General features: G+C 41.5%; 1 protein-coding gene across 7 annotated transcripts in view; it reads right to left on the reverse strand.

The window, feature by feature from the left end:
- Positions 1-23,916, reverse strand: part of rps6ka1 (ribosomal protein S6 kinase a, polypeptide 1) — a 54,564-nt gene that overhangs the window by 9,422 nt on the left and 21,226 nt on the right. For 2 of the 7 annotated variants that reach the window (XM_087172097.1, XM_087172098.1), the window contains exons 3-5: positions 3,608-3,661; positions 336-452; positions 106-187 (exon numbers count right to left, since the gene is read on the reverse strand). In XM_087172097.1, coding sequence (XP_087028223.1) covers positions 106-187; positions 336-452; positions 3,608-3,661 — 253 coding nt within the window. Of the gene's footprint in view, positions 1-105; positions 188-335; positions 453-2,119; positions 2,716-3,607; positions 3,662-4,779; positions 4,934-23,916 lie in introns of those variants that run through there. The other 5 variants (XM_023399522.2, XM_023399525.2, XM_087172100.1 and 2 more) reach the window with 4 other exon arrangements.

Consider the following 23,916-nt stretch of genomic DNA (forward strand, 5'->3'; position numbering starts at 1 on the left):
GGGGCCTGGGGGTTATGAAAATTCAAACCTTTCAGTTATGGGAACCTTTTGCGAGGACTGTGCCACTGTGAGGACACCATTCAGTCACCTCACATGCGACTGTACCTTTAAGTGTGGCCTTCTTGAGGACCTTCATGGCGTAGAGTTGGTTGGCATCTGGAGGGGTCACCTTTCGCACCAGGAACACCTGCAATATGTACGAAAAAAAACAAAAAAACACACACCACGAAACCCTGTTATATCAGATGAAGGTTTGAGAGTGTGAATGTGCAAAGGAGGGAGAAGAACGAGCAGAGGGAGCAGCAGAAAGAGAAGCTGTGAGTTATGTGCGTTACCTTGCCAAAGGATCCCTGTCCCAAAACTTTGAGCAGCTCAAACTGAGAGGCATCAGCCTTCTCTGAGCCCTCTTTGACCACATGGGTAATGTTGATCTCCTTGATGTCTCCATCTTCCTGAAGTGTACAAAACAGAGGGGAAAAGAATATAAAGACAGTCAGTGAACACTGAACAAATGGGTAAAACGATAAGGACACCATGTGATTGTAAAGACTGTGCGAAGGACAGAAGATATCAGAGAGCACAGTTGTGACATAGCAGTGTCATCTGCTGTGAATAGCGGTACATCAAAATAAAACGCTCAGAAAGAGGAAGCACAGCAAAGAGAGACGTGTGTGTGTGTAAGAATGAGCGATTACACCCAGTGGGTACAGTGTGTGTGTGTGTGTGTGTGTGTGTGTGTGTGTGTGTGTGTGTGTGTGTGTGTTTATTTTTAAAGAGGTTTCTGGAAGTGATGATGACTGCAACATAAAATAAAAGTAAATGACTGTGACACTTGCGAACTTGTAAAAATGCGATGCAGAACACCTCCAACGGTTCATTTTATTTGTTGTTTTTGGACTTTTGGACATAAACGTTGTTTAACCTCAAGCTGGCCTCTTTGTTCTGAGACTTTTGGGTGGAGCACTGTTGGCACTGGTGAGAACTCCACCACATGAACCTGGTGTCAACCTAACCCGAAACTCATCAACACCCTACAGAGACGTATCAAAGCATCAACATCAATAACAACAACAACAACAAGAAGTCGCTTTTCTAGAGACCAAGACTCACTTCTTTGTGCTTATAATCTCCCGAGTTTCACACCACAGATCTACACCGAGGCACAGTACTATGGTTACACTGTAGGTTGCATTTTTAATTTAACTTTGCGGTTGGTGGGAAACCCATTTTTTTTTCAGCTTTTAAACCAGGAAGTTCACAGCTCCTTCCAGAGTTTCATGTAAAAAATTTGGGCCTGGAAAGTAGGACATCTTTCAATTTAGCCAATTATCATGTGCACCTAATTATAGACAGTACATTTTAATGTATGGGCTTGATGCTCAGTGCAACTGACACAGTAGAGTTGAAATTATCATATCAAAATTGATTTTTTTTAATTTATTGATTTTTTTTTTTTTTTTTTTACAAACTTCACCGTAAACAGTCGTATACGGCGTTTATCAAATAAAAACACCATAAATATGAAGCTGTGTTCTTCTTTTTTTTTTTTTCTTAAATTTAAGATCAAACTATTATTTGATTAATCAGTTAGTGGGTTAATTTGTTCATTAATTAAAAACTTATTTTTGTGATTCATCATTTGAGTTATTCATCAAGCAGAAAATGCCACATTCACCTTCAACTTTCTGCTGTGAAAAGTCAGGAAGGGTATTTTGCACTATTTTCTGACACTGTAAATATGAACCAATGGATGAGATGAAGAAATAAATGATCAGATTAATGAAAATAATCAGTAGATACAGCCCTTAAAAATGATTCTGTAAGACTGAGAGACTTATGAAAACAATGGCAACATGATAAAAGTTTCGACAATGCACCATAAACCACTACAGCCTGGGAGTTTATTTGACAACAGGAAACCAGACTAGAACATGCAGACTTTCAGCTGCACCCTTGTTTTTTAAAAACAACCACCAATAACAGCATGTAGCACAGCAACGTCTTTGCAGTGATAATACAATTCCACTTCCCAGCTTAAAAAGATCAAAACACCACTAACAGCTCCGTGGAGACTACCCAAATTTGATCAAGATGCCAACATGAGGAGGTGTCACTTTACCGTCCAGGGGTTCCTTGGTGCAGGTAAAGTGTCGCTGCTGTTGTCTGTCGCAGCTGGTGTTCTGCAGCTGTGACAAAGAGCAGGGCTGCCGGGCGACGCTTTGTTCTTTTTGGACAAGTAGAGGGTCAGAAAGTTCAACAGGCTGAACTTTCTCCTGTCCTTCTCCATCTCAGCATCTCTCAGACTGTTTTATCATCCTACCCATGTCCATAACAAGACAAACACCGTTCTACCTCACAAAAATCACCTTAAACCTCACCTCATCTTGCCACGAGCACCCTTTAGACTCATTTGTGCACCCATGTTAGGATTAGTTCTGTGAACCGCAGGTTAATATAGAAAAAATAAATCTCTCAGCCTCTGCCCTTTATCTATTCTCTCTGCAGGGGCCTCCTGCTGTATTTTTTATTAACTCTTCATCTTCATTTTCTCTTCCATTATCGCTGTTGTCCTCCCTCTGTCTTCCCCTCTCTCTCTCTCTCTCTCTCTCTCTCTCTCTGTTGGTCTGATTAGCCTGGTGTGTCCTCAGTGACTGACTGCATCTGAAGTGAACTGGAACCAAAGCATGCAGGAAGGAAGAGCCTGCTCTTATTCTCACAGTCCTGCACCCAGCCAGCCCCACACACACACATTTGCGGCAGAGAGAGCAAGAGAGTGAGAGCGAAAGCAAGAGCAGGAGAGAGAGAGAGAGAGAGAGAGAGAGAGAGAGAGAGAGAGAGAGAGAGAGAGAGAGAGAGAGAGGGGTTGGGGGGAGAATGAAACAACAACAACAAAAAGAGTGGTGGAAATTGATTTTTTCTCTGCTCCCATGATTGAAAATAACGCAGCTACCACAACTACCTTGACTCCAAAACCCAACTCTGTGCAACTTCTTTTTACCCACAATTCAACAGAGTGAGAAGCTGGAGGAAGGGGGGAGGAAGGGGGGAGGCTGAGGTGACGATTCAGACATCTCACTGCCTGCGGATGACAGAGATTTTCCTGCCTCTGGCCAGGCATGTCCTTCTCTTCCCTCTCATAACAGTCTATTCCTGCCCATCCTGTCTCTTAAAAAAAGCCCTCACCACTCCTAAAGTGCCCTCTTACTCTTTTCCTTCCCTCCATCTCTCACTTTATTGCTCTCTACAAATACGTAAGACAGAACAGGCCATTGCACATCCATTTAAAACCAGAGCATGAGTCAACTTCTCTCTTGACCAAACTGTGGCATAATCGAGCTTTCAGCAGACGTAGCTTTCACCAACATTTCGTTGCACTGCATTGCACTTGAGCGAAGTTGTTTTTAGCCTTTTTTTTTTTTTTTTTTTTTTTAAATTGCTGAATTAAATTTCCAGAGACGAAAATGAAAAAAAAGTGCATTAGAGTGAAGTGGATAAAATGCAGACATGTTACCGTAAGCAGCAGTAAAGCTGGGGTGTGTTTGCTTAGCGAGGGAGGAGCTGCAGACTGACCCGACATAAAGTAGCTCCACAAGTGGTCGGAGCTTACCTGGCCTCTAATATTGGCAAAGTCCCTCTCTATCCAGGTAATATGAGACTGGTGCTAGGAGGGGAGCATGGTTGTGTTAACATAGGTTACAGAGAACATATGTATTTACATTAAGAAAAATAAAAAAAGGTATCCTCCCCTACAGAAGTAGTGGACATAAATACACAATTATCCTCACAGGTACACCACGCGCGCACACACACACACACACACACACACACACACACACACACACACACACACACACAGAGAGGGAGGAGGAGGGTAGAAAGGGGCATGATCGTGATCACATTAGTGACAGGAAACCTCTTTTCCCTCCTAGTTCTCACTTCCTCTTTTCTAGAACCGATCTCACTTCCTTCCTGCTCGATATCTCCAATACAGCAGCAGCGGGGAGCTGAGTTTACTTGCATGATTGCTGCTTAGCAAATTTTGAATTTCATATCTGACTGATCACACATGAAGGTGCTGGCAATTTCTAGAATTTGGAGCATCCAGAAATAAGCTGTGGTGTCATTTGAAGATACTGCACAGAGTCACTAGACTCTGTCAAACTGAAATGAGTCTACATATTGTTTCAACGTGTTAAGGCGGTTTTGGCTGAACAGTTTCAATTTTATCGTGCGTGTATGACTATTTAGTGCAACAATGCATGGGGTGAACACTAGGGGATGAAATTACTGAGCACACAGAAACACAATGTGTGTCCCGCGATTAGCAAAAAATCAGTTGCACTTGTAGAATGAAAGGACAGAAGTTTGAGTTTCAACCTACCAGCAAAAACTAACTGTTTATGATTTAGGGTCAGAGGAGGTGGACAATAAACATGTCCTCCTGCGTTTCCTCTCACTTCACAGCTGAGAAGATGGCAGCTCAGCTCCACATCCACCCTCACAGATGAAACCCCTTCCTCTCCTCCCAAAATATCACACCACACACACACACACACACATACATACAGCTGCCTAAAGCTTCGGGCAAGTCTCCAGTCCCAATCATATCCATCACCCCAGTACACCACGACAATCACATATATATATATACACACACACACACACACACACACACACACACACACAGAGACACACACACACAGAGACACACAGAGACACACACACACACACACAGATGCTAACTTTCCATCAAACACACATGAAAAAATGGCCACTTGCCTGTCGCATGTGGGTTTTGGTGCGGAATAAGAACCTCCACATGTCTGTGTCCAGATATTTCCATGTCAATGATGCTGTTTGGTGTCAGAGAGAATGTCACCCTCGCTGTCTTACAAATACACAGCCGCTTTGTCTGAATTAGCTAATACTCAGTATGCAATACCACAATGACACAGACAAAATCTGCATGCTTACGCACACGCACACACACACACACACACACACACACACACACACACACACACACACACACACACACACACACACAAAAATGGGAAGTGAAGTTATAAAAAATGGACACGAGCAGCAAACTTGTCGGGAATAGAGTCGAAGGAAATGGTTCGAGAACGGCAGGAAGTGGCTCTTAAGAAGTGTTTTCACATTGGTAAAAAAGAGGCAGAGACAGGGAGTGGTAGAGGGAGAGGGGAAGAGAGGGGAAAAGAGACTGTTACCGGAGCACAGAACAGTTCTCGACAAGTCTACAAACTCTGATGAGAGGTCAAACAAAGCAGAGATTCACTTTGCATATTGAAGCTCTGTATGTGATGACACAAGTTTCTGTTTGCAGCCACAGGAGCTCCCAGAGACGCGGAGGAGAATTAGTTTCACACTGATGCTAGCCAATGAAGAGAAAATGAAAATCCTGTATGAAGTCTGCAATTTGCACTAGAATCTCATCTGGCAAAACTCCATCCAAACCTTGAACCGCTCCTGTACAATAAACCTTTCATGACAAGGTTCCTGAAAGTGCTTTCTTTTTATCAGATCAAAGCAGCTAAAACAAACCAACCAAATGCATCTGCAGTATGAAGAGGTTTTACTTGATTCAGCACTTTCACATTTACTAACTTGTGCCTTTCTGACATCTAGAAAGCCGATGCACCCTCTGTCAAACAGACATGGTGTAATGCTCCTCGGCAAACACTAGGGGCCAGTGCAAGTCTACAGCCGCGCCGGTAGGGAAGTGCTCCAGGAAAAGAGTGCAATGACATGGAGCTTTAGCCAAGTAAGGGCATGTTCACATTGTTAGCTCATGCCTCCTCCAGATCTCAGTGTTGGCTCCGACATCAATTACACTGAGGGAGACATAAAGCGAGACAGAGAGGGAGCATGTGGGAGGGGGCCGAGGCTGGTCTACTGCTCAAAAAGTGATCAATCACGGCAGTAAAGGTCACGCGGGTTTAAGACCTGCAACAGCCATGCCAAGTGTCTCAAAGCAATACACTAAAGCTGTAACCTGCTCAATATGATGATTAGGTTTAGAGAATACAATCATAAAAAAAAGACTGGGTGTGAAGCAAAGAGAGAGAAAGCACAATCAAAATGTTGCATAAACACCAAGAGAAGAAGTTCACTCAGACTGTGAGCGATCTGAAAAAGACAAGACAATTACAGTATTTGTCTCTGCGTTTCCCTCTCCGGCCTCTACTCTTTCCTGGAAAGAAGGAGGCGGCAGCACCTGCATGATCTCAAATGCATGACAGCTCTGACTGTTGGAACAGCGAGGAGGAGGAGAGAAAGAGAGAAAGTCCAGCGCGGGAGACAGCGTAAATGACCGGTGTACATGGAGGGAGACAGAGTAGTCTAAACATACATCCAACCAACCGTGGTTCGGTCTCATTACTGTGAAAACAAATATCCTACACTAGACTTTGTCTGTGTGAGTACACACACACACACACACACACACACACACACACAGAGGGGTAAAATACACTGCATAGGTACTCTGCAGCTGTGCTCCAACTGTGACTAAGATTTTGTGATTATGTAATTAGAGCTGAAGAGAAAAGGTAACTCTTGAAAATATTGTAGGCAGTAAGTCAAAAATACACCACTATGAGAATATGCATCATATTTTTAGGCAGCACTTTCTAACATAAACACCCTTTATAAAGCACTTCTAAGTTTAAGCTACTAGCTTTAATGATTAATAAATCATTTGTCATCATCCCATCTCTCTGTTATGGATCATTAATAAGTTTACCCTCCTCCGGTTTTGTGTTCTCAGCTCTTCCTAGGAAAGAACCCAGACCAAAATGTATTGATATTAACATTTATATCTGCAGACTTGATGGATTGCATAAAAAAAACAAACAAATGCAAATTAAACCACCTGTTTAAGCCCTATCCAGTGATGGCCTCCGTATCCTGGTCACCCAGGTCACGCACCTTTGGCACAGAGTTGCATCAGTGTGCTTGGACCTGTTTACAAGTCTAGTTAACATTCATAACTGTTGACTTATGGATGGGTGGACTTTTGAAAAAGGAAAAAAACCAAGGTGACCGGTGCAAACGCTATTCTTGTCTGTAGCTCATAACTGATCTAAAAAGCATTAGTAAATGATTTATCAAGCATTAATAAAGCCATTAGTTAATCCACCTTTAAAACGGCGCCTTATTAGAAAGTTTACCTGCTGAACTGAGCAACGTATGTCTACAGCTCTATGTTTGATTACACATATGCACTGATGGAGGAAATTCTAGTTTAGGGTTACCAAATGAGGTTTGTGTTTGTGTGTGTGTCTTTAAGCATGAAGGTCCCGACATGTCTGCAGGCAGCCACCCAAATCTGTCAGGTGAGAGACAGGAATGTCTCTCTCTGTCTTTATCAGCCTGAAACTCTGTCCTCTCTCCCCCTTCATCAACTCTGACGTCATGGACCCAAGAGTGCCGCTGTATTTTGGAGGGCAGAGCTGACTCATTCATTCAGCTAGTTTCTTTCCCATTTGTTATCCCTTTTTTTTTTTTTCCCTTTGTGTGATTAACAGGCTGGAGCTGTGACACACCCTCTTTTCACTTTGCCCAACAGCCTCTCCATCTGTGCACCTTCATTTTGTCCTTTACCCTGTACTATCCGCTCTCTCACTCTCTCTTTATGCCCTCTAGCAACACCTGCTGTGACAGCCATGACTGACAGGCGGGTTAAAAAAAAAAAAAAAGAGGGTAGAGCTGCAGATGGACATTCACCTGGTCCAAATGTCTATCCTCAGACATCCCATCATGGTGCTTTAATACTAACTTAGCCCGGGGCAGGGAGGCGGAGAACAGATTTAAAGAACATCATGAAAGAAAAGATAAATGGAGAAAAAGATAAAAAAAAGTTTAAGTTCAAACTGGGAGAATATCCCAAAGGCTTACAAAGAACAAAGGCCTAGCAGCACTGCACATACTGAAAGTCTTAATCCCTCACTACTTAGTGTGATTATCTCCGTCTTTGTCAGTGTGGCTGCTGTTATCCCACAGAGAGACGGAAGACAAGAGCGTTTAGGAGAAAAATGTAGCGAAAAGAAGAACTTTTAGGAACAAATACAAACATTAAATAATGCTGACAACAATGCTTGCTTCTAAAATGAATGACATGTAACAATATATATATATATATATATATATATATATATATATATATATATATATATAAAATCAACCAGTGCTCATCAGCACATTTCATTATAACACACACAAAAAAGGTGCAGCGATTAAAAGAAACAATAACAAAGTCACTTTTCAGTGGTTACATGTTTTAACCCTTGGCCCCTCGGTGGAGGGCACCACTGAGGTTAATACCCATCCTATAGACTCTGCCATCTGTCCCATCTGGTCATCCAGTTACTAGCATGGCATCGACACAACAAAACATACATTTATAAAAAAATTTAAAAAACTAGATTTATTTTCAATCACTAACCAGTTACTGTAGATTTCTGACAAACATAAAATACAACTACTACTACACTGACCCAGCTTCACAATACACTGCACCAGATGGCATCATTGAGTGACAACAGCAAATGTCTCCTGAACAAGTCATGACTGGCACTGGTGCTAGCTTTATATCAAATGCCATGGACAAGAGAATTGGACGCTACAGGAAATGTACCAGAGGTAGACCAGGATTAGCACAGATGCTACAGGAAATCCTGCGTTGGCATCTGTAATATTAATAGCAGCAGCAAGGATAGCAGTAAGATGATAGGCAGTTTAGCGCGGGGCCAGTTGACATGAAGCCATAATGGTCTTGTGTAATATCTAGAGTGGCAGTGACAATCAATAAATACAAAGAAATAAAAAAAATAAATAAATAAAGGACAAAAGTGGCAGGAAGGAGTAAGAGAGAACAAAAGCGAGGGATAGAGAGATAAGTGGGAGGGATAGATGAGACAGCGGGAGAGAAGAACGAGTGGATTCTGGTGATATATACACAGTGAGGTCATCGGAGTTAAAGCTAAGCTGAATGACTGCAGAGGAAATGTGCGGCACTCCACAGCACCATGCAACGAATACAGAGAAGCCATACAGAGGGGGGAAGTAAGTGTTCAACATGTCAACTTTTTTCCCCCCTTATTAAACACAGTTACAATGCAGCATTTCACATGAATATTAAAAATCTGCAAATAAAGTTATGTGTAAAACACGGAACGATGACACAGGGGAAAAAATAACACTTGGTTTTAACACTTCAGCCCTTTAACAAAGTCTCTCCTTTCCGGTACGTTTTGGATCGCTTTGCCTCTGCACATCATGAGTTGTTTCTTGTGTGACAGCATGTTAACTAATGACTTGTAAACTTGCTTTCAGTTTTCAAACCCATCAATACACACTCACCCAGCTGGTTCTCACATGCACAAGTAGGAGGTAGAACCACTTTGTGAAATAAGCTGGTGTCTTGCCTTGGTGTAGAGATTTTTCTTAGTGCGTTCAATACTTTTATTCCTTAATCATAACTTTATTTATACATTGTACTGTAATGATTTCTTTGTTTGTGTGAATTTCTGTTGTTAAGAACCAATGTCTGGTCAAAATTTCGTAACAAACACACACTAGCTTCCCCCGAAATTTCTGTCACTCATCTCCAATTTCTATGTCATCACACAACCATTCCCACTCTCATAGTTCAGACTCTTCACACCAGTCAGAGCAGTCCAAAATAGCAACTTCATATTTCAGTCAATACTTCCTGCTTCCTCCTTCTCGTGGCTCTACTCTTTCCTTAAATATCAGCCTACCCACTCACCAAAAACTCTCAAAACAAACATGGTCATACATCAAAAACACTGGTGTATGCATCCTTCCTGAACTTGCCTTGAACACTATTGATAATTGCGTGCCTTAATCCACAGCATGCCTGACTATCAGTCTAGTTCATACCTTAAATCTATTGCCAGCAAACTAATGGCAAGACAATTTATGGCAAATGTTTAACCAGCCTGGGCAGCCACACCCTCATTCTTCTCCAGTGAGGTGAGATAAGAGCCAACTAACCGTCTGCGTGAAGTTGCACTCCTCTATAATGAATGCCATTTTGGGCCGAAGTGCTGCTGTGCATACTGTGCTTGGAAAAATGATTCATTTCCATGTGGAGCCCCCAAGGTGTAAAGAAAAAGTTATGTCTCCCCTTACTTTATTTAAAAAGCCCATGATAGCTAAAAAGGCAGAATCGTAATTTTAATCAACAAACTGGGTTTGACGCTACAATCCAAATTTAACATCTGAGCAGGAAAAATATGAAACTGATTTTCTCACTGAATTCACAGCAGATGTTTTGATGTGTATTTTATTGATGCTGTATTGAATGCATCTTTTGGCAGAACTAGTTTGATATGTGCTGATTAGGTGAACATTTTAGTAAGCAGTTTCCCATTTACACATCCAGCAGACCCAGAGTAACACTACCATTCATCTGGAGTTGTGTTTCTGTTCGTCAAACGGAAGTCCAATATTCACTCTCTTCTTAGCTCTGTTTTAGTCTACACCAACTCCTGAGGGAAATATCTGGCTCTTTGGCTCCTGAATGCTTCACCAGCTGGTTGCTAACTGTGTGTGTCTGCTGTTTGGTGCTGGGCAGGTAGTATACAGTTGGTTCTTAAAAGCTTGTCGGTTACAAACAGCTGTGTCTGCTGCGTCTACACATGGAGCTGATGATTGAACCAAAACAGTGAGACATAGTCGTTTGACCTATTATTAATATAAAAACACAGCTTTCTACAGCTTTAAAATATATGATAAAATGCAGAAAGACCGAAGAAGCAAAAGGTCTGAATGAAGACAACTTGTCTACTTGCCAAATCAGCTGGAAATCTGGCAGATGGGGCAGGCACAGCCAACATTTACCAGCATTTGGTTGGTGGCCGGTGGAGATTTGGAGCCCTGCCTCTGGCCATGTCAGACAGCGTTAAACCAGTATGAATGAAATTCCTTCTGAAGCCCATTTTTTGTACTAAAGTTCTGCATCCTTAAAACACAGCCAAGATGAGTAAGCGTGCTGGCACTGACACAAAAAGTGAATTCATTGTTAGAAACTGAAAATCAGGAGTCAGTTGTGCAATGAGATCCTGACAAATCAAACAGATAAAGTCTGGGAGGTAACTGCTACGTGGCTTCAATCCAGGGGTGATAAACAGAATACAGTACAATAGAATAGAGAGACTATGAAATAGGGATGTCACAAGAACTTTAACTTTATTTTAACATTATATTACCAAGTTACAACATGTCATCAAAATGTTCATGTCCTGAAATGTTACCGTTATTGTTTGTGAATTGCAACAGCTAAGCAAAGCTCCGCAAATGCTATCTTGTTTAGGCTAACATAACGACAGCACATAAGGTGAGCTGGGTGCTCATAACGTTACTAGGGCAACCGTCATCACCGTTCAGTCTGTTAAAACATGGGTCTGTCATCATGGAAGTCAATTTAAACTGCTACTTGCACAGTCTATAAGGAAGTGCATGCTCACACATACATGTGCACGTATTAGCGCAGTGTGTTCAGTAGCCTCTGTTGTTTTCTGTTTTTTTTGCTGTGGTATTGAATTTAGCATCAAGAATCATGGAATTTCATTGGTAATGGTACATACTACCAAATTTCTGGTATCGTGACATCCCTACTATGGAATATGTTGGTGTTAATGGTTAGCATTTACTCTACATAGGGCTTGGTGGTATATATATATATATATATATATATATATCTCAACTTTTTAAGGTATATCGATATGTTTTCAAATGAGATACAGGAGGAGACAATACCATTTATATCCATGTAGTTTGATGCTGTGTTACATAACCTGTTTTTTTCCTTAAAGCTGTGCCTGTGCTGAAACTTTCCTCTCTCACACTCTCCACGCAAACCCTGCCCCCACTCCCTTTTCGTCTCCACGCAAACTCGGCCCCACCCGTTCAAAGATATCCTGCAACATGCGATGCTCTACACTGCCTGGTTTGTTAGATTTAAAAGATCTATATTTCTCAGCTGTGTATTTTGTTATCAGGAGAGGAAAACCTGTAACTGACCTCTTTTTTTTCTTTTAAATCAGTCCTAAATTGTTGAATTTTCATTTCCATGTTTTGCAGCAGTATATTTTCAAACAGGTAAGGAAACCCTGTCTTTGCATTTCATTCGTGGCTTTGACTTATAATTGAACATTTAGCCCGCTTCGTAAGACATACAGAGATATACTATATATCGTGTATCGCCATTCAGCCTAAAGATACAGAGAAATGATTTTCGGTCCATAGCGCCCAGCCCTACTGCCATGGCAACCAAGGTCAAAGGTTACCTGCTCCTGGTTGCAACTGCTGAGAAAGAGAAACAGATTAGAGAGTGTAAAACAGAAGAAAATACAGAAAGAGCCCGACCACACAAATGCAAGACTAACTTGAAAAGATGAATATTTAAATATAAATACAAAGAAGAATGCAGCAGAGGTTTTATTAAATCAAGAGAAGGAAATAAAAAGGTCAGTGCTGAAAGAATAAACACCATCAGCATCCGACCATGTTAATGAGAACTATAAAGGATGAGGGGAACTGGTCGGAACATTTTCCTTAATCGACCCTGAGAGGGAGAAGTGTGAAACTATGGCAACTGTGATTTCTGTCTCCATCTCCCAGCATCCTCTTTGTAAAACAAGAGGTGGTACGAGAGGCAAGCCTACACACACACACACACACACACACACACATACATACATATACACAAGCAACACGTTTTAGATGATGCTTCCAGGTAACATTTGCCAGCCTCCATCTTCACAAAAATGAGCATGTTTGTGCCTTCACACTCTACTCCTCCTCTCCTAGTCCTCCTCTCTGCACCATCCATACGGGAAGAGACTGACTTTCTCTGCATTTATTCTGTAAGGTAATATATTATGATGGCCTTTAAAAGGCTGGCAGTGTAGCTCGTGACTCGAGACCTTTCACAATACATAGACCTATCTATAGGACAATGCACACACACACTGGATGATTAATGGGACTGACTCTCTGTCATTGTAGCCCTAACTACTGAGCTGTTGTGTGTGTGTGTATATGTGTGTAAGAGTGTATGTTTGTCTGTATGTGCATTTTAAGCCCCAAACTGATATATGAATGAAAATCCATGAGTAGACCACTGAGGACTTATGAGAAGTGTGTGTTTGTGTGCGTCTGCTCTTGTGTGTGTGTGTGTGTGTGTGTGTGTGTGTGTGTGTGTGTGTGTGTGTGTGTGTGTGTGTGTGTGTTATCAGAAACCTTTTCCCTCCTGGCGGCACAAGTCACAATCAGGGCTTAGTGACGCCAAGGACACAGTAACCATGACAACTAGGCCCAGAGCAGCCATGAATGGATGGAGGAGGGGATGAAGTGAATAGATGGATGGATGAGTTTGAGCAGCGTTCAAGTCCAGTAGGTTTTTAGTGTGTTCCGGGACAGTGAAACCCTCTGATATTTGGCCTTGACATGGCTTGTGCCAACTGTGCCAGCTCTGTGTCATTCATATTATCAGCATCAGCCTGACCAGATGAACTCATAAACCATAGTTTGGGCATTGTTTCTATGGGTAATAATACTTTACACACAAGTTAATGTCTGATATCTGGTACCATGGCAACAATAGCTTGAAAAAAAAAAAGAAAAAAGTCCAATGAGGGAAGAAACATTAGCAAACAGATGAGAAAACCCCAGGTTAGCCAGAGTAATTGAAAGAGATTTCATTGTAGTGATGTCGCCATAAATCAAGATCTTTTGACGCTGCCGTGCACAATGTTGTCATAGCCGACAGAAATTATGTCTAAAACTACAAAAATGCAACCTCAATAAACCTGACTCTTCCTGCAATGATCGCTTGCGGCAAAATTAATCCTCTGAGATAATATGAAAAACTCTTGATGGAGAGATAAAGATTAGTTTAACAGCATCGCATGAAAACAGAGAGCAGTTCGAAAAAACTATATGGCTGAAAGGCAAGAAGATGGAGCAAGAGGGAGTAATAGAGGTTACGTTGTGTACAATAGAATCCAAAGATTTAGAGCCTCCTTCTAGCACAGAGGCAGGCTGGGTAATTGGGCTGTAAACCATCTCCCAGCCTGTGTCTCTAGCGTGTTTGTGTGTGTCTCTGTGTGTGTGTGTGTGTGTCTGTGCCCACCAGCACCCCAAGCCACCTAAACCGCTGCTGCCATTAACATCAGTTTCTGCTGATGATAAACTCAGATAAGAGGATATTCGCTTGACAGACACTTCAATCAGATGCTACCAAACCCCCCAGCGTGCGCGCGCATGCACACACACACACACACACACACACACACACACACACACACACACACACACACACACAATATGCAAACTGCACAGGAACATCACGAACAATCACCCATTTACTTTCTCCAAGCACTACCCCACATGCATACGCACATTAAAACACACACACCACACACCCCTCCTGGGCTTGCAGACACAGTCGTAACAAGGTCTGCTGGCAACTGCAAAGAATAAAGTACCATTTTAATTTGTGTTAAAAAAACCTTCTGGAGAGGGTCAATTAGCTTGCTGAACAAACGCAACTACTGTGGCTCACACTTGATAAGATGTGAACAATGGTACACATGGTTTTTTTATTGTAGTCAGAAGGTGTGTGTGTGTGTGTGTGTGTGTGTGTGTGTGTGTGTGTGTGTGTGTGTGTGTGTGTGTGTGTGTGTGTCTCTCTCTCAGAGCAAAGTCTGTCCCGCTTGCATAATAAAGCTGATTTTCCATTGTACTCTCTTGTTAACTGACTAACTCGCCATGTAGGAACAGGAACACTGAGAGTTGTTTATACATAACAGATGAACCAAACATGGCCTTGGCTATTCACCGAAAGCTATTGATTTGCTGAACGCCATTCAATCAGGCAATACAAACGTCTTACTTCTTTTTATGACCTTGCTGAGAAGCTAGCATTCAGGATTTGACAAAAGGTGTTCAGCTGGAGTTGATTTGATGCCGTCCTCGCCTTTGAGTGACTAACTTGACAGAGAGGAAGAGAAGTTTGGCTCAGAAACTTTGTGAGAGCAAAAATCGAGCATGATAAAACAAGGCAGGGCAGTCAAGGACACCTGCTTAACTAATCGTCGAATAGCCGGGCTTTATCTGGACTATAAGACATAATGATGAATTAGTCTTTAAGGAGGAGTGCTGAGGAGTAGTGATAGGCGATAGCGGGCGGTGAGGAAGAGAAAAGGAGGATGTTGTACCAGAACGTACGGAGTAGAATGATGAGGGGTAGTGAGAAAGGAGAAAGAGGGCATCGTCAAGCCTCAGCACTTTTTCTCATTTAGGAGGCCTGCGTGTGTGTCGATGTGCGTATGTGTGTGCGTCACCAGGGTTCCCTCCCTGTCCTGATCTACGCTGGAACACCAGGGTCCACTAAATACGACACTTTGACAGAATCCAGAGGCCGATTCCACTTGTTGTTATGGCCATGGTTTTTATTATCTGATCAAACAACAATTAAAAAGCAGTAACTGGCAGCTCTGGTTGTTCCTCGTCAGCCTTCTCACGAAAATAATCAGATGAGCTAGACCTCACTGCTTTTGAAACTAACACGTTCAGTCCCCTTATCATGTGTGATGTAAGGAGACGGAGAGGCAGAGAGGCTGAAAGTAACGCCAAAGTATAATGAGAGCACGGGAAAGAAAAAAAGACAGAGGGGACATATTCAGGTCAAGTGTCGACACCCAGGATGTTAACCTCGTAATGTCAAGACTTCCCGATCACATCTTAAACCTGGCATTGAAATGATTAGGGCTTTTACCACCATATTCAGTAGTGGATGATATGTCATAACCTACAAAGCTAAAAAAATAAAAAGATAATATTAGGGAAACTATAAGAAAAAAAAGATTGTATTGAATTGATTTTGGGCAGATATTGCGCTATGGTCATTTTTGTATTTCATTTTCACTGGAAAAAAAAACATAAAAATGATGATGTGATTTTTGTTGGGGGCTTGTACCGGACAAGAATGTTCCTTTATGTCTGAAGAATATGATTTGTAGGCCGGGGGAGGGGGCATCTCTGTAGCAACACAATGCTTCAATTATAATGGTATGTTGTAACATTTACCACCATCAGCTCCTGCAATTTGGATATTGCAACTAACGATCACTTTATCATGATTTATTCATAATTAATCTGTTGATTTTTTTCTTGATTCACCAATTAAATAATTTTTCTACATATATCATGACAAAGAAAAACGGCAAATTCTTACATTTGAGAATGAATGACTCAAGCAATGAATCCCTATACAAAGTGTGTGCTATTGTGAGGCACCAATCATGTGTTGTAGGCTGCTTGTGTCATTAAAGGACAGATAAAAATAATCTGAAAAATGATAACAGATGCAAAGCCTTGTATTTTTAGTACATACCACACAGTTGACTACATGTTAGCAATACTCATGCACAGTGAAAGCCACTGCCTGTTTTTAAAGTTATTTTTACACTCTACCAACATACATGCAAGTATGAAGAAACATATTTTTAATGCTTAAGTGCTTGAACTGTTTATGAACACGCACATTCGACACTGGCAACACACGAGCTTACGACTGAGAAAAGGTTTAAACATCAAGGTTTTCTATATTAAAATGATCCTCACCAATTTTCAGTAAACAGGCAAACAACTCTAATTTGATAACTGAGTGGACAATCATGTAGCCACTTAATCATATTTCTGACTACATTATTGCCAATCACTTAGGAAAGCTTTCCCACAGTGTAATGTCTTCCGCTGCAGCACAGATGCTGCGAAGAAGGCTGTAATTAACTTCTGAAGAGGCAATACACTCCAGATAAACAGCGACTCTCTGCACAACACAGCCCTCTGCAGTGGCAACAGTGAAAGTCTCAGGTGCATCTCGGTCGCTTGGACTTTTATGGGTGAGCCTTCATCAGATGCGTTGTGTCAACCATGTGGGCAGTGCCGAGGACACAGCGCATCTCTACTCACTGTTCTAATGTACAACAAGGCACGCCAGCACTGGCATTTACACTGCTACAGAAGTTACCACTTGTTGCTGCAGCTTAGGAAAAGAATCTTACTCTAACAATTAAAGCTCTTAGTACAAATAGTCAAATAATTGGAAGCATCAAAATGCATTGCACTTACTAATCCTTGCATTTTCAATCCACAGTCCTCTTATTTAAGCCATCTTTTCTCATAACGGTCACTTGTTTTGAAAGAGTGGCCACTTCAAATATTGGCACTGCCTCTCGAAGCCTGTGAGCTGCTTTTATTAACACCCCATAATTTACTATCAGACGTCGAGATCAGTTTTCAGGATGTGGCTCACTTGTGCGGTGTAGGCCCTTGTAGAACTCTCAAAGTTTGTCAGAACAGGACTTGTTGTGATATCAGCCATCTTTAAGGACGCTTCATGAGCTGAACTGTTTCCTGAACACAAGTCAATATTAGAGCGGCTTCTAAAGCTTGTGATTATAACTGATTGTATGTATATCATTTACATTCTGACAGATGCAGTTTATTTGCTCTCCTCTCAAGCAGAAACTGATATCCGAGTGTGATTATGACTTTGCCATCACAGTCATTTCCCTATTCGTTGAGTTCACTACATCTATTCACTTCCTGTTAGACTTGTGACAAAATGAGCAATGAAACTAACTGATATAATCACTCTGATAGCAACTATACATTTATATTTTTTTTTTACCTGGGCCTTAGCTTGCTACATTTCCTTTCATGTGACTGTGTAGTTTCATACCTCAGTGTCCTAATCCAACAGGGCAACTAAAAACTCAAAACGTCAAACACCAAGGCTCCTAAAACATGGTGTTGTCATCTCTCATGTTGCCATGTCGACTGGAACTGTGAGCTAGTTAGTGGATTGAAAAGTTTGTACTCTGATGACACATCTGAGTCATTTTACACAGTAGTAACCATTTACTGGGAATTTATAATTAGGAGTAGAATGAGTGGAAATTGTTTTTGCAGGATCCAGTATTTATTACAGGATGTCATCAAGTGCAGAGAATTGATTTAATTGAACTGAATTAATTGCATTGAGAACTAATGGTGACAAAATTCAAAATTCTTGTGTATCCACCTGTTACAATTCACTTATTTACTTTATATACATATCAGATGTGCTATTAATAGGCCGTTATATTGATATATTTGTTCTAAGGGCTTCGCCATAGTGTTTATGGGCTTGGCTGTTTGTCTTTCCATCGGTCCTTTTCAGTTGAATTGATGAGTATGCCTCTCGACAGCAGCATGAATTTGCAGGTTAAAATAACTAAAAACAACTAAATTTAAAGTTTTCCATGTTTAGTAGAACTGCTCCCATCCTTCCTGTAGAACACTGTCACCATGTATATTATAAACTCCTTCACAGCCTTTTTACAATAGCAGCACGAACTGCATGAACATTCCTTTCTTATCTGAATAGGAACAACAACACCATTTACAAACTTGTCCATTTATTTAAATGATGTCCGGTGAAAGCAGAGAGGGCAGACTGTATAATTACAACAAGTGAAGATAAGTGAGCAGCGAATGGTAGAGTTTCTTTGGTACATACACAGACTAAAATACAGAGGTGTACTGTATGAGTGGAACCATAATACTCATATGTAGACAAAGTCAAAGGGTCAGATATAAACAACGCATGTTTAAACCAAGGAAACATACACTACTGAAATTTGAATTAAAGCTTCCGTGTATAGAATTACAACATTTCTCCCCCTGGTGGTGGTATCAAAAACAAACTGTGGAAGACAAGTGCATGTCACTGCAAATTCATGGGCTGAAACATGTAAAGTTCACCCATTTTCATTTAATTCAACACATAAAAACTCAAATCAATTATTTAAATTAATAAATTAAATTTTTATTTTTATTTTTTTTTAAACACATACTTGCCTTCAAAAATGTAGGCTATATTATCTCCCAGATATTCAATCCTTTCTCTGTACCACGGCCTGAGAGGGATGTTACGCAATCTTTTCCCTACTGTGTTTTATGTTAGGGTATATTAGGTCTCAATATGTACACAGTACAAAACCAACAACTGCAACCAGTATTTAGGCTATTAAGACTTATGATATATAGCTGTGCAAAATCACTGAGAGTAATAAAATACTGGCTGCTCAGAGCCGTTAGAGAACCTTGCCAACGCAATATGACAGTGAGCATAAGTCTTCAGGGACCGTGCTGATATTCTGGCATGAAACAGGAGCAGAAAAGAACACAGTATGCAAAGCCTGTGAGGTTTCCAATCTCAATGCAATCTCCGTCCTAAAATCTGTTAAAAAGCACTATCATAATTTGTTTTGTGAGGCAAAGGTTACCCTCTGACTTCCTTCCTTCTGTGACTACCCTAAGGATGTTTTCTCATGTACACTTCTAATTTTTTAAATCCAACCTGACACAACCCCAGACCTCATGTGGCTTCGAGTGACACTGGAGTCTATCAAGCAATGGGGCTTTCCAGCACCTGTTGTGACAACAAGACCGACTCCCAAGGCTTTGGGAAATGACCAGCAAAGAGGCAAATGGTGGAGAGAGGGAGGGGGAGAGAGAGAGAGAGAGAAGCTCCATCAGTGTCTTTTCACAGTCCCAATATCATTTTGAGGTTCTTAATTTGCTCAGTTATTCTGACTGGGCTAATTGTAGGATAATTGGTTTCCATTATTTCCATCGGTAGATGATGGGCCATCATTGTGGCCCATGATGCCCACTGGCATTTATGTGCAAATCAGGTTAAATTGGGAAGTGCTGGCACCCATTTATGATTAATTGCTGGCGTGGGCACAGGGCTTATACACATTTAGCGTTACAATGGAAGTGGAACACAGCAGGAACACCATCTGAGCTGTGTTTTATTATCCTGATAAAATACTGCGTGGGCAAATTTACAACTGGATGCATACACACTATTATCTTTGCATCTGCTCAGTGTGTACCCTTCAAAAGTAATATCCTTTTACACTCTGTATAGCTCCATATTTACAAGATTCTTCTCTTTACATTACGCTGCATTTATATGGTTTTTTTTTTTTTAGACATTCAGGCTCCAAGAGGAGACTTTAATCTCTAAATCTTATTTTATGGAACCATAATCCTCTCACAGTTCATCAGCTATTTGCTTAGTCTCAATATATTATTTTGATTATAAAAACACAAACTGCTTTAAGTATTCTTTAAACCTTTGAGGGCAACATGTGGCATTTGGAAAGCTGGCAGGCTTGTTTCAAATTAAAAGAGACGAGACAAAATGTCCATTCAGAAATGTATGAACAAATAAAAAAAAGAAAAAATCTGTCTGTCCAAAGGAGCTGCTCTTGAGTCAGATTTTTGTGCTGCCACCCTGCCAATACTGGCTCCTGGCATGCTAGCCTAGCCTTTGGCTGTATCTTTTATGAACAGCCCTCTGCTCATTACTGTGTTAGCTAACTAGCAGCTAATCACACACCCAGGAAATGAAAGGAGGTGCTGAGGTATGAAGGGTAATAATGTGCGTTACCAAGGGAGGAAAAAGAGACAAAGATGAAGCACGGGGTCATGGGAAGACTTCAAAGAGCAATGAGCTCTGTCAACCCGAAGGCCTGCACATAGTACCGCATAATAATACTGCAACAGTCGTTTCAGCGGATTCCTAACTGAGTCATGTACAAAAGAGAATATACAAGTACACTACAATGCATCGAGGAGCGGAGTAGTCTAACAAAAACAAACAAAAAGAATCAAACATCCTTGCTTCAGAGGCAGACCGGCAAACAGTGGACCCTGTCTATGTCTGGACTATATCTGGGTCCTATCCGTCTGCGTGCGTGTCTCTGCTGTGTGTGTGTGTGTGTGTGTGTGTGTGTGTGTGTGTGTGTGTGTGTGTGTGTGTGTGTGTGTCTGTGTTTGTAGGCTGCCTCCAAGGTGTCCTGTCACAAAGTAGGAACCAAGACAATGCTATCAAACTACTGAATAATATAATGACAGAGCTGTCAGGAAAACAATGCTATAAAAACACACACCCTCAAGCTCACACCCTGCCTGATGGCTGTTGTTATTGGTTGTCATGGTGTGTTTACGCGTGTGTGTGTTTGTTTGCTCGAGCCACATCTGTGATGGGCACAACCAATGTCACCTCTGAGGCTGTGCCACAGTGCTGCCATCAGCAATTCCCCCTATTAAAATATAAAAGTTGACACTTTTTTATTTCCCTTAGTGGTGCATCCTGTTCAATCAAAGTCAGATTTTATTTGGGAAATGCACAAAACACAAACACAAACACAAACACACACACACAAACACAAACACACACACACACACACACACACACACACACACACACACACACACACACACACACACACACAGATTTACAGAAATAAACAGCTTCAATATTTCAGGGTTTATTTGGCAAGAGGATGAATAAACTGAGGACATTGTATATTTAATTCCATGCATTTTCCTTTTTTTTTTATAAAGTTCAACCGAGTTCAGGGCTGAAAACATCCCACGCGCACCCAGAGACACATGTAGACACTGCCACAGACAGACACACACCAACAGCATGTGCACAGACTAGACAATAATACATTAAGTGCATGTTAGGCTACATCCTGAGGCCCAACGTGACATAATCAGTCACAGACAGCTCTGTTCCCTTTACCTCCAGCCCCACTCCGCTGTTGCTAACCCCTCCCTCTCACCCTGCAGAGGAATGTGAAGTGTTTAGCTCTGCGGAGCTCCAAGGCGTGTCCAAACCTTGTTAATACAGGCCTCGGCTCACTGGGGATAACAGCCAAGCAGATGCCGGCATAATGCATTACTCCTCTGGCAAAATTTCACACTCTGTTGCAAGATGGTGATCAGGTTTTTCTAAGAAATGTTTGACACTTTCCCAGCTCTGAAAAACGTTTGATGATCCTGTGCAGAGCAGCAAAACACAACAAGACACAGGAGATAGCTGAAAGTACAGCTCCACAGCGGGCCTCTGTCTTTATAGTCATTCCTCCCATAAAGTTTAATTGTATTCATTTAACCTTTATTAAGCTATGGAAAGCCCACGAGCATGCAAGTCTTTTACCAGCAATATCCTGTTGCACAGTCTTTCTAGTTACACACATTCACACCTTGTACACAACCCATCACCTACTGGGACGACTGAAGCGACTGGAGTTTCGAGTGGTTTGCACGTGGACGGTTCAAGGTTGCGGAGAAGGAGGAAGTAAAAACGGCAAAGAATAAGATGTCAACGTGGCAGAGAGAAAGTGATTATGTCAAATATGCAGTTCAGATATTGTATCTGGGCTCAGATTCGGACGTTTTCCGAGCAAACCGATTCAGAATCACAGGTTTGGAGATATGATCATCATAGTATTTGCAAATAATTCTTGGCATTCATCGGAGCTTGGCAATCAGGAGCAGCAGATGGTTGAGGAATAGAAACATATTCAGATGGTGTCAGGTTATTTATTAAACACTAGAAAACTGATGTATGTGTTCCATGTTGCAATCTTCAGCTCACTGGCACACCAGAAAAAAAGAGATAAGAGACAACTTCATCCCGATGCGGGTATGAGCTTCAGTAGGAGCTCGGGGCTAAAAACAAAACAAAACAAAAAATAAATAAAAAAAAATTAAAAAAATCACACACCTCTGCTGCAAAACTGTCGTATACACAAGGCCTAGTTTCTTCACATAAATCCTACTATTAGTCAGCAGAACCCAAAGGGGCAAGGAAGTGGAGTGGTTTGAAAACGATAGGATGCAACTCATCATGAGGTAAAATGCAAAACAGCCACAGCAGGGATGTGAGCCAAGAGAAAAAGGGAGATTGCTAAAGCTAGGAAGACATAAATAAGAGGAAGAGACAAGCAACTGAGAAGGTAGAAATGAAATGATTTTGCCTTTTTTTTTTCCCCTCCATCAGACCCTCTGAGGGCAAATTTACCAGATTGAAACCCCTCCAAGGAGCAATGCATGCAGCGGATCTACTAAGGAGATTGCTCCCCTTGACAGCTGGACGCGGAGGGGGGAAGATGGGAGCGGACAAGCGTTTGGGTAACCTCCACATGAGCAGACTTCGCTTAAAAGAAATAGTTCTGGGAAAGATGCTTATTTGCTTTCTTGCTGAGGGTCAGATGACAGAACTGATACCACTCTTGTACATTTCCAGCCAATATGAAGCTAGAGCCGGAGGTATATATTGTTGTTGCTGTCAAAGGAAAGAGACTAGTATGGCTTATCTTCTCCTTCTCTCTCTTGTATCCCATTACTTTTCATTTCTCCCCCCCTTCCACCTCCCCATCCTCCTCAGCCTTTTTGCACTATAGTTTATATATAGGCCTATAACACTGTCTCCAACTTCACTGTCTCCACAATCTCCTACTGTCTTAATTAGTGTCACTTAGCAACCACAACTATTCATGAGGAGGCAGGGATTTGCACTCCGCTTACTCACTCATGAATCCAAGCAGAATGTACAAACACATGTATACACATGGGTACAAAGTGCATCTTCTTACAGCAGCTGCTATGATATACGCACATTAGTGGCATGCAGGGTTAATTCCTCACCAATGTGACTTCCAGAGCATCATCTCATCAGGTTCATCTTAAAATAGGACAGTAATTCACAACATGCCACAATGGCCATGAGAAAGAAGCGCTGGATACACAACCGCTCCCTGCAGGAAACAGATTGGATACCAGTGTCTTAGGTCATCTGGACCATCTTAACTCCATCCAGGATTTGAGATTACACACGGACTGATTTTACAGGAACTGGAGAGGAGAGTTTACTGTGTCTCTCTCTGTGGAGTATGTATGTGTGTATCTAAGAGTGTCTGCGTGTGTGTGTGTGTTTTGGGGGTG

The sequence above is a fragment of the Seriola lalandi genome, unplaced genomic scaffold, assembly GCF_002814215.2.
Source record: "Seriola lalandi dorsalis isolate HSWRI2012SDOR001 ecotype SW California unplaced genomic scaffold, Sedor1 jcf7180002052042, whole genome shotgun sequence".
Taxonomy (NCBI): Eukaryota; Metazoa; Chordata; class Actinopteri; order Carangiformes; family Carangidae; genus Seriola; species Seriola lalandi.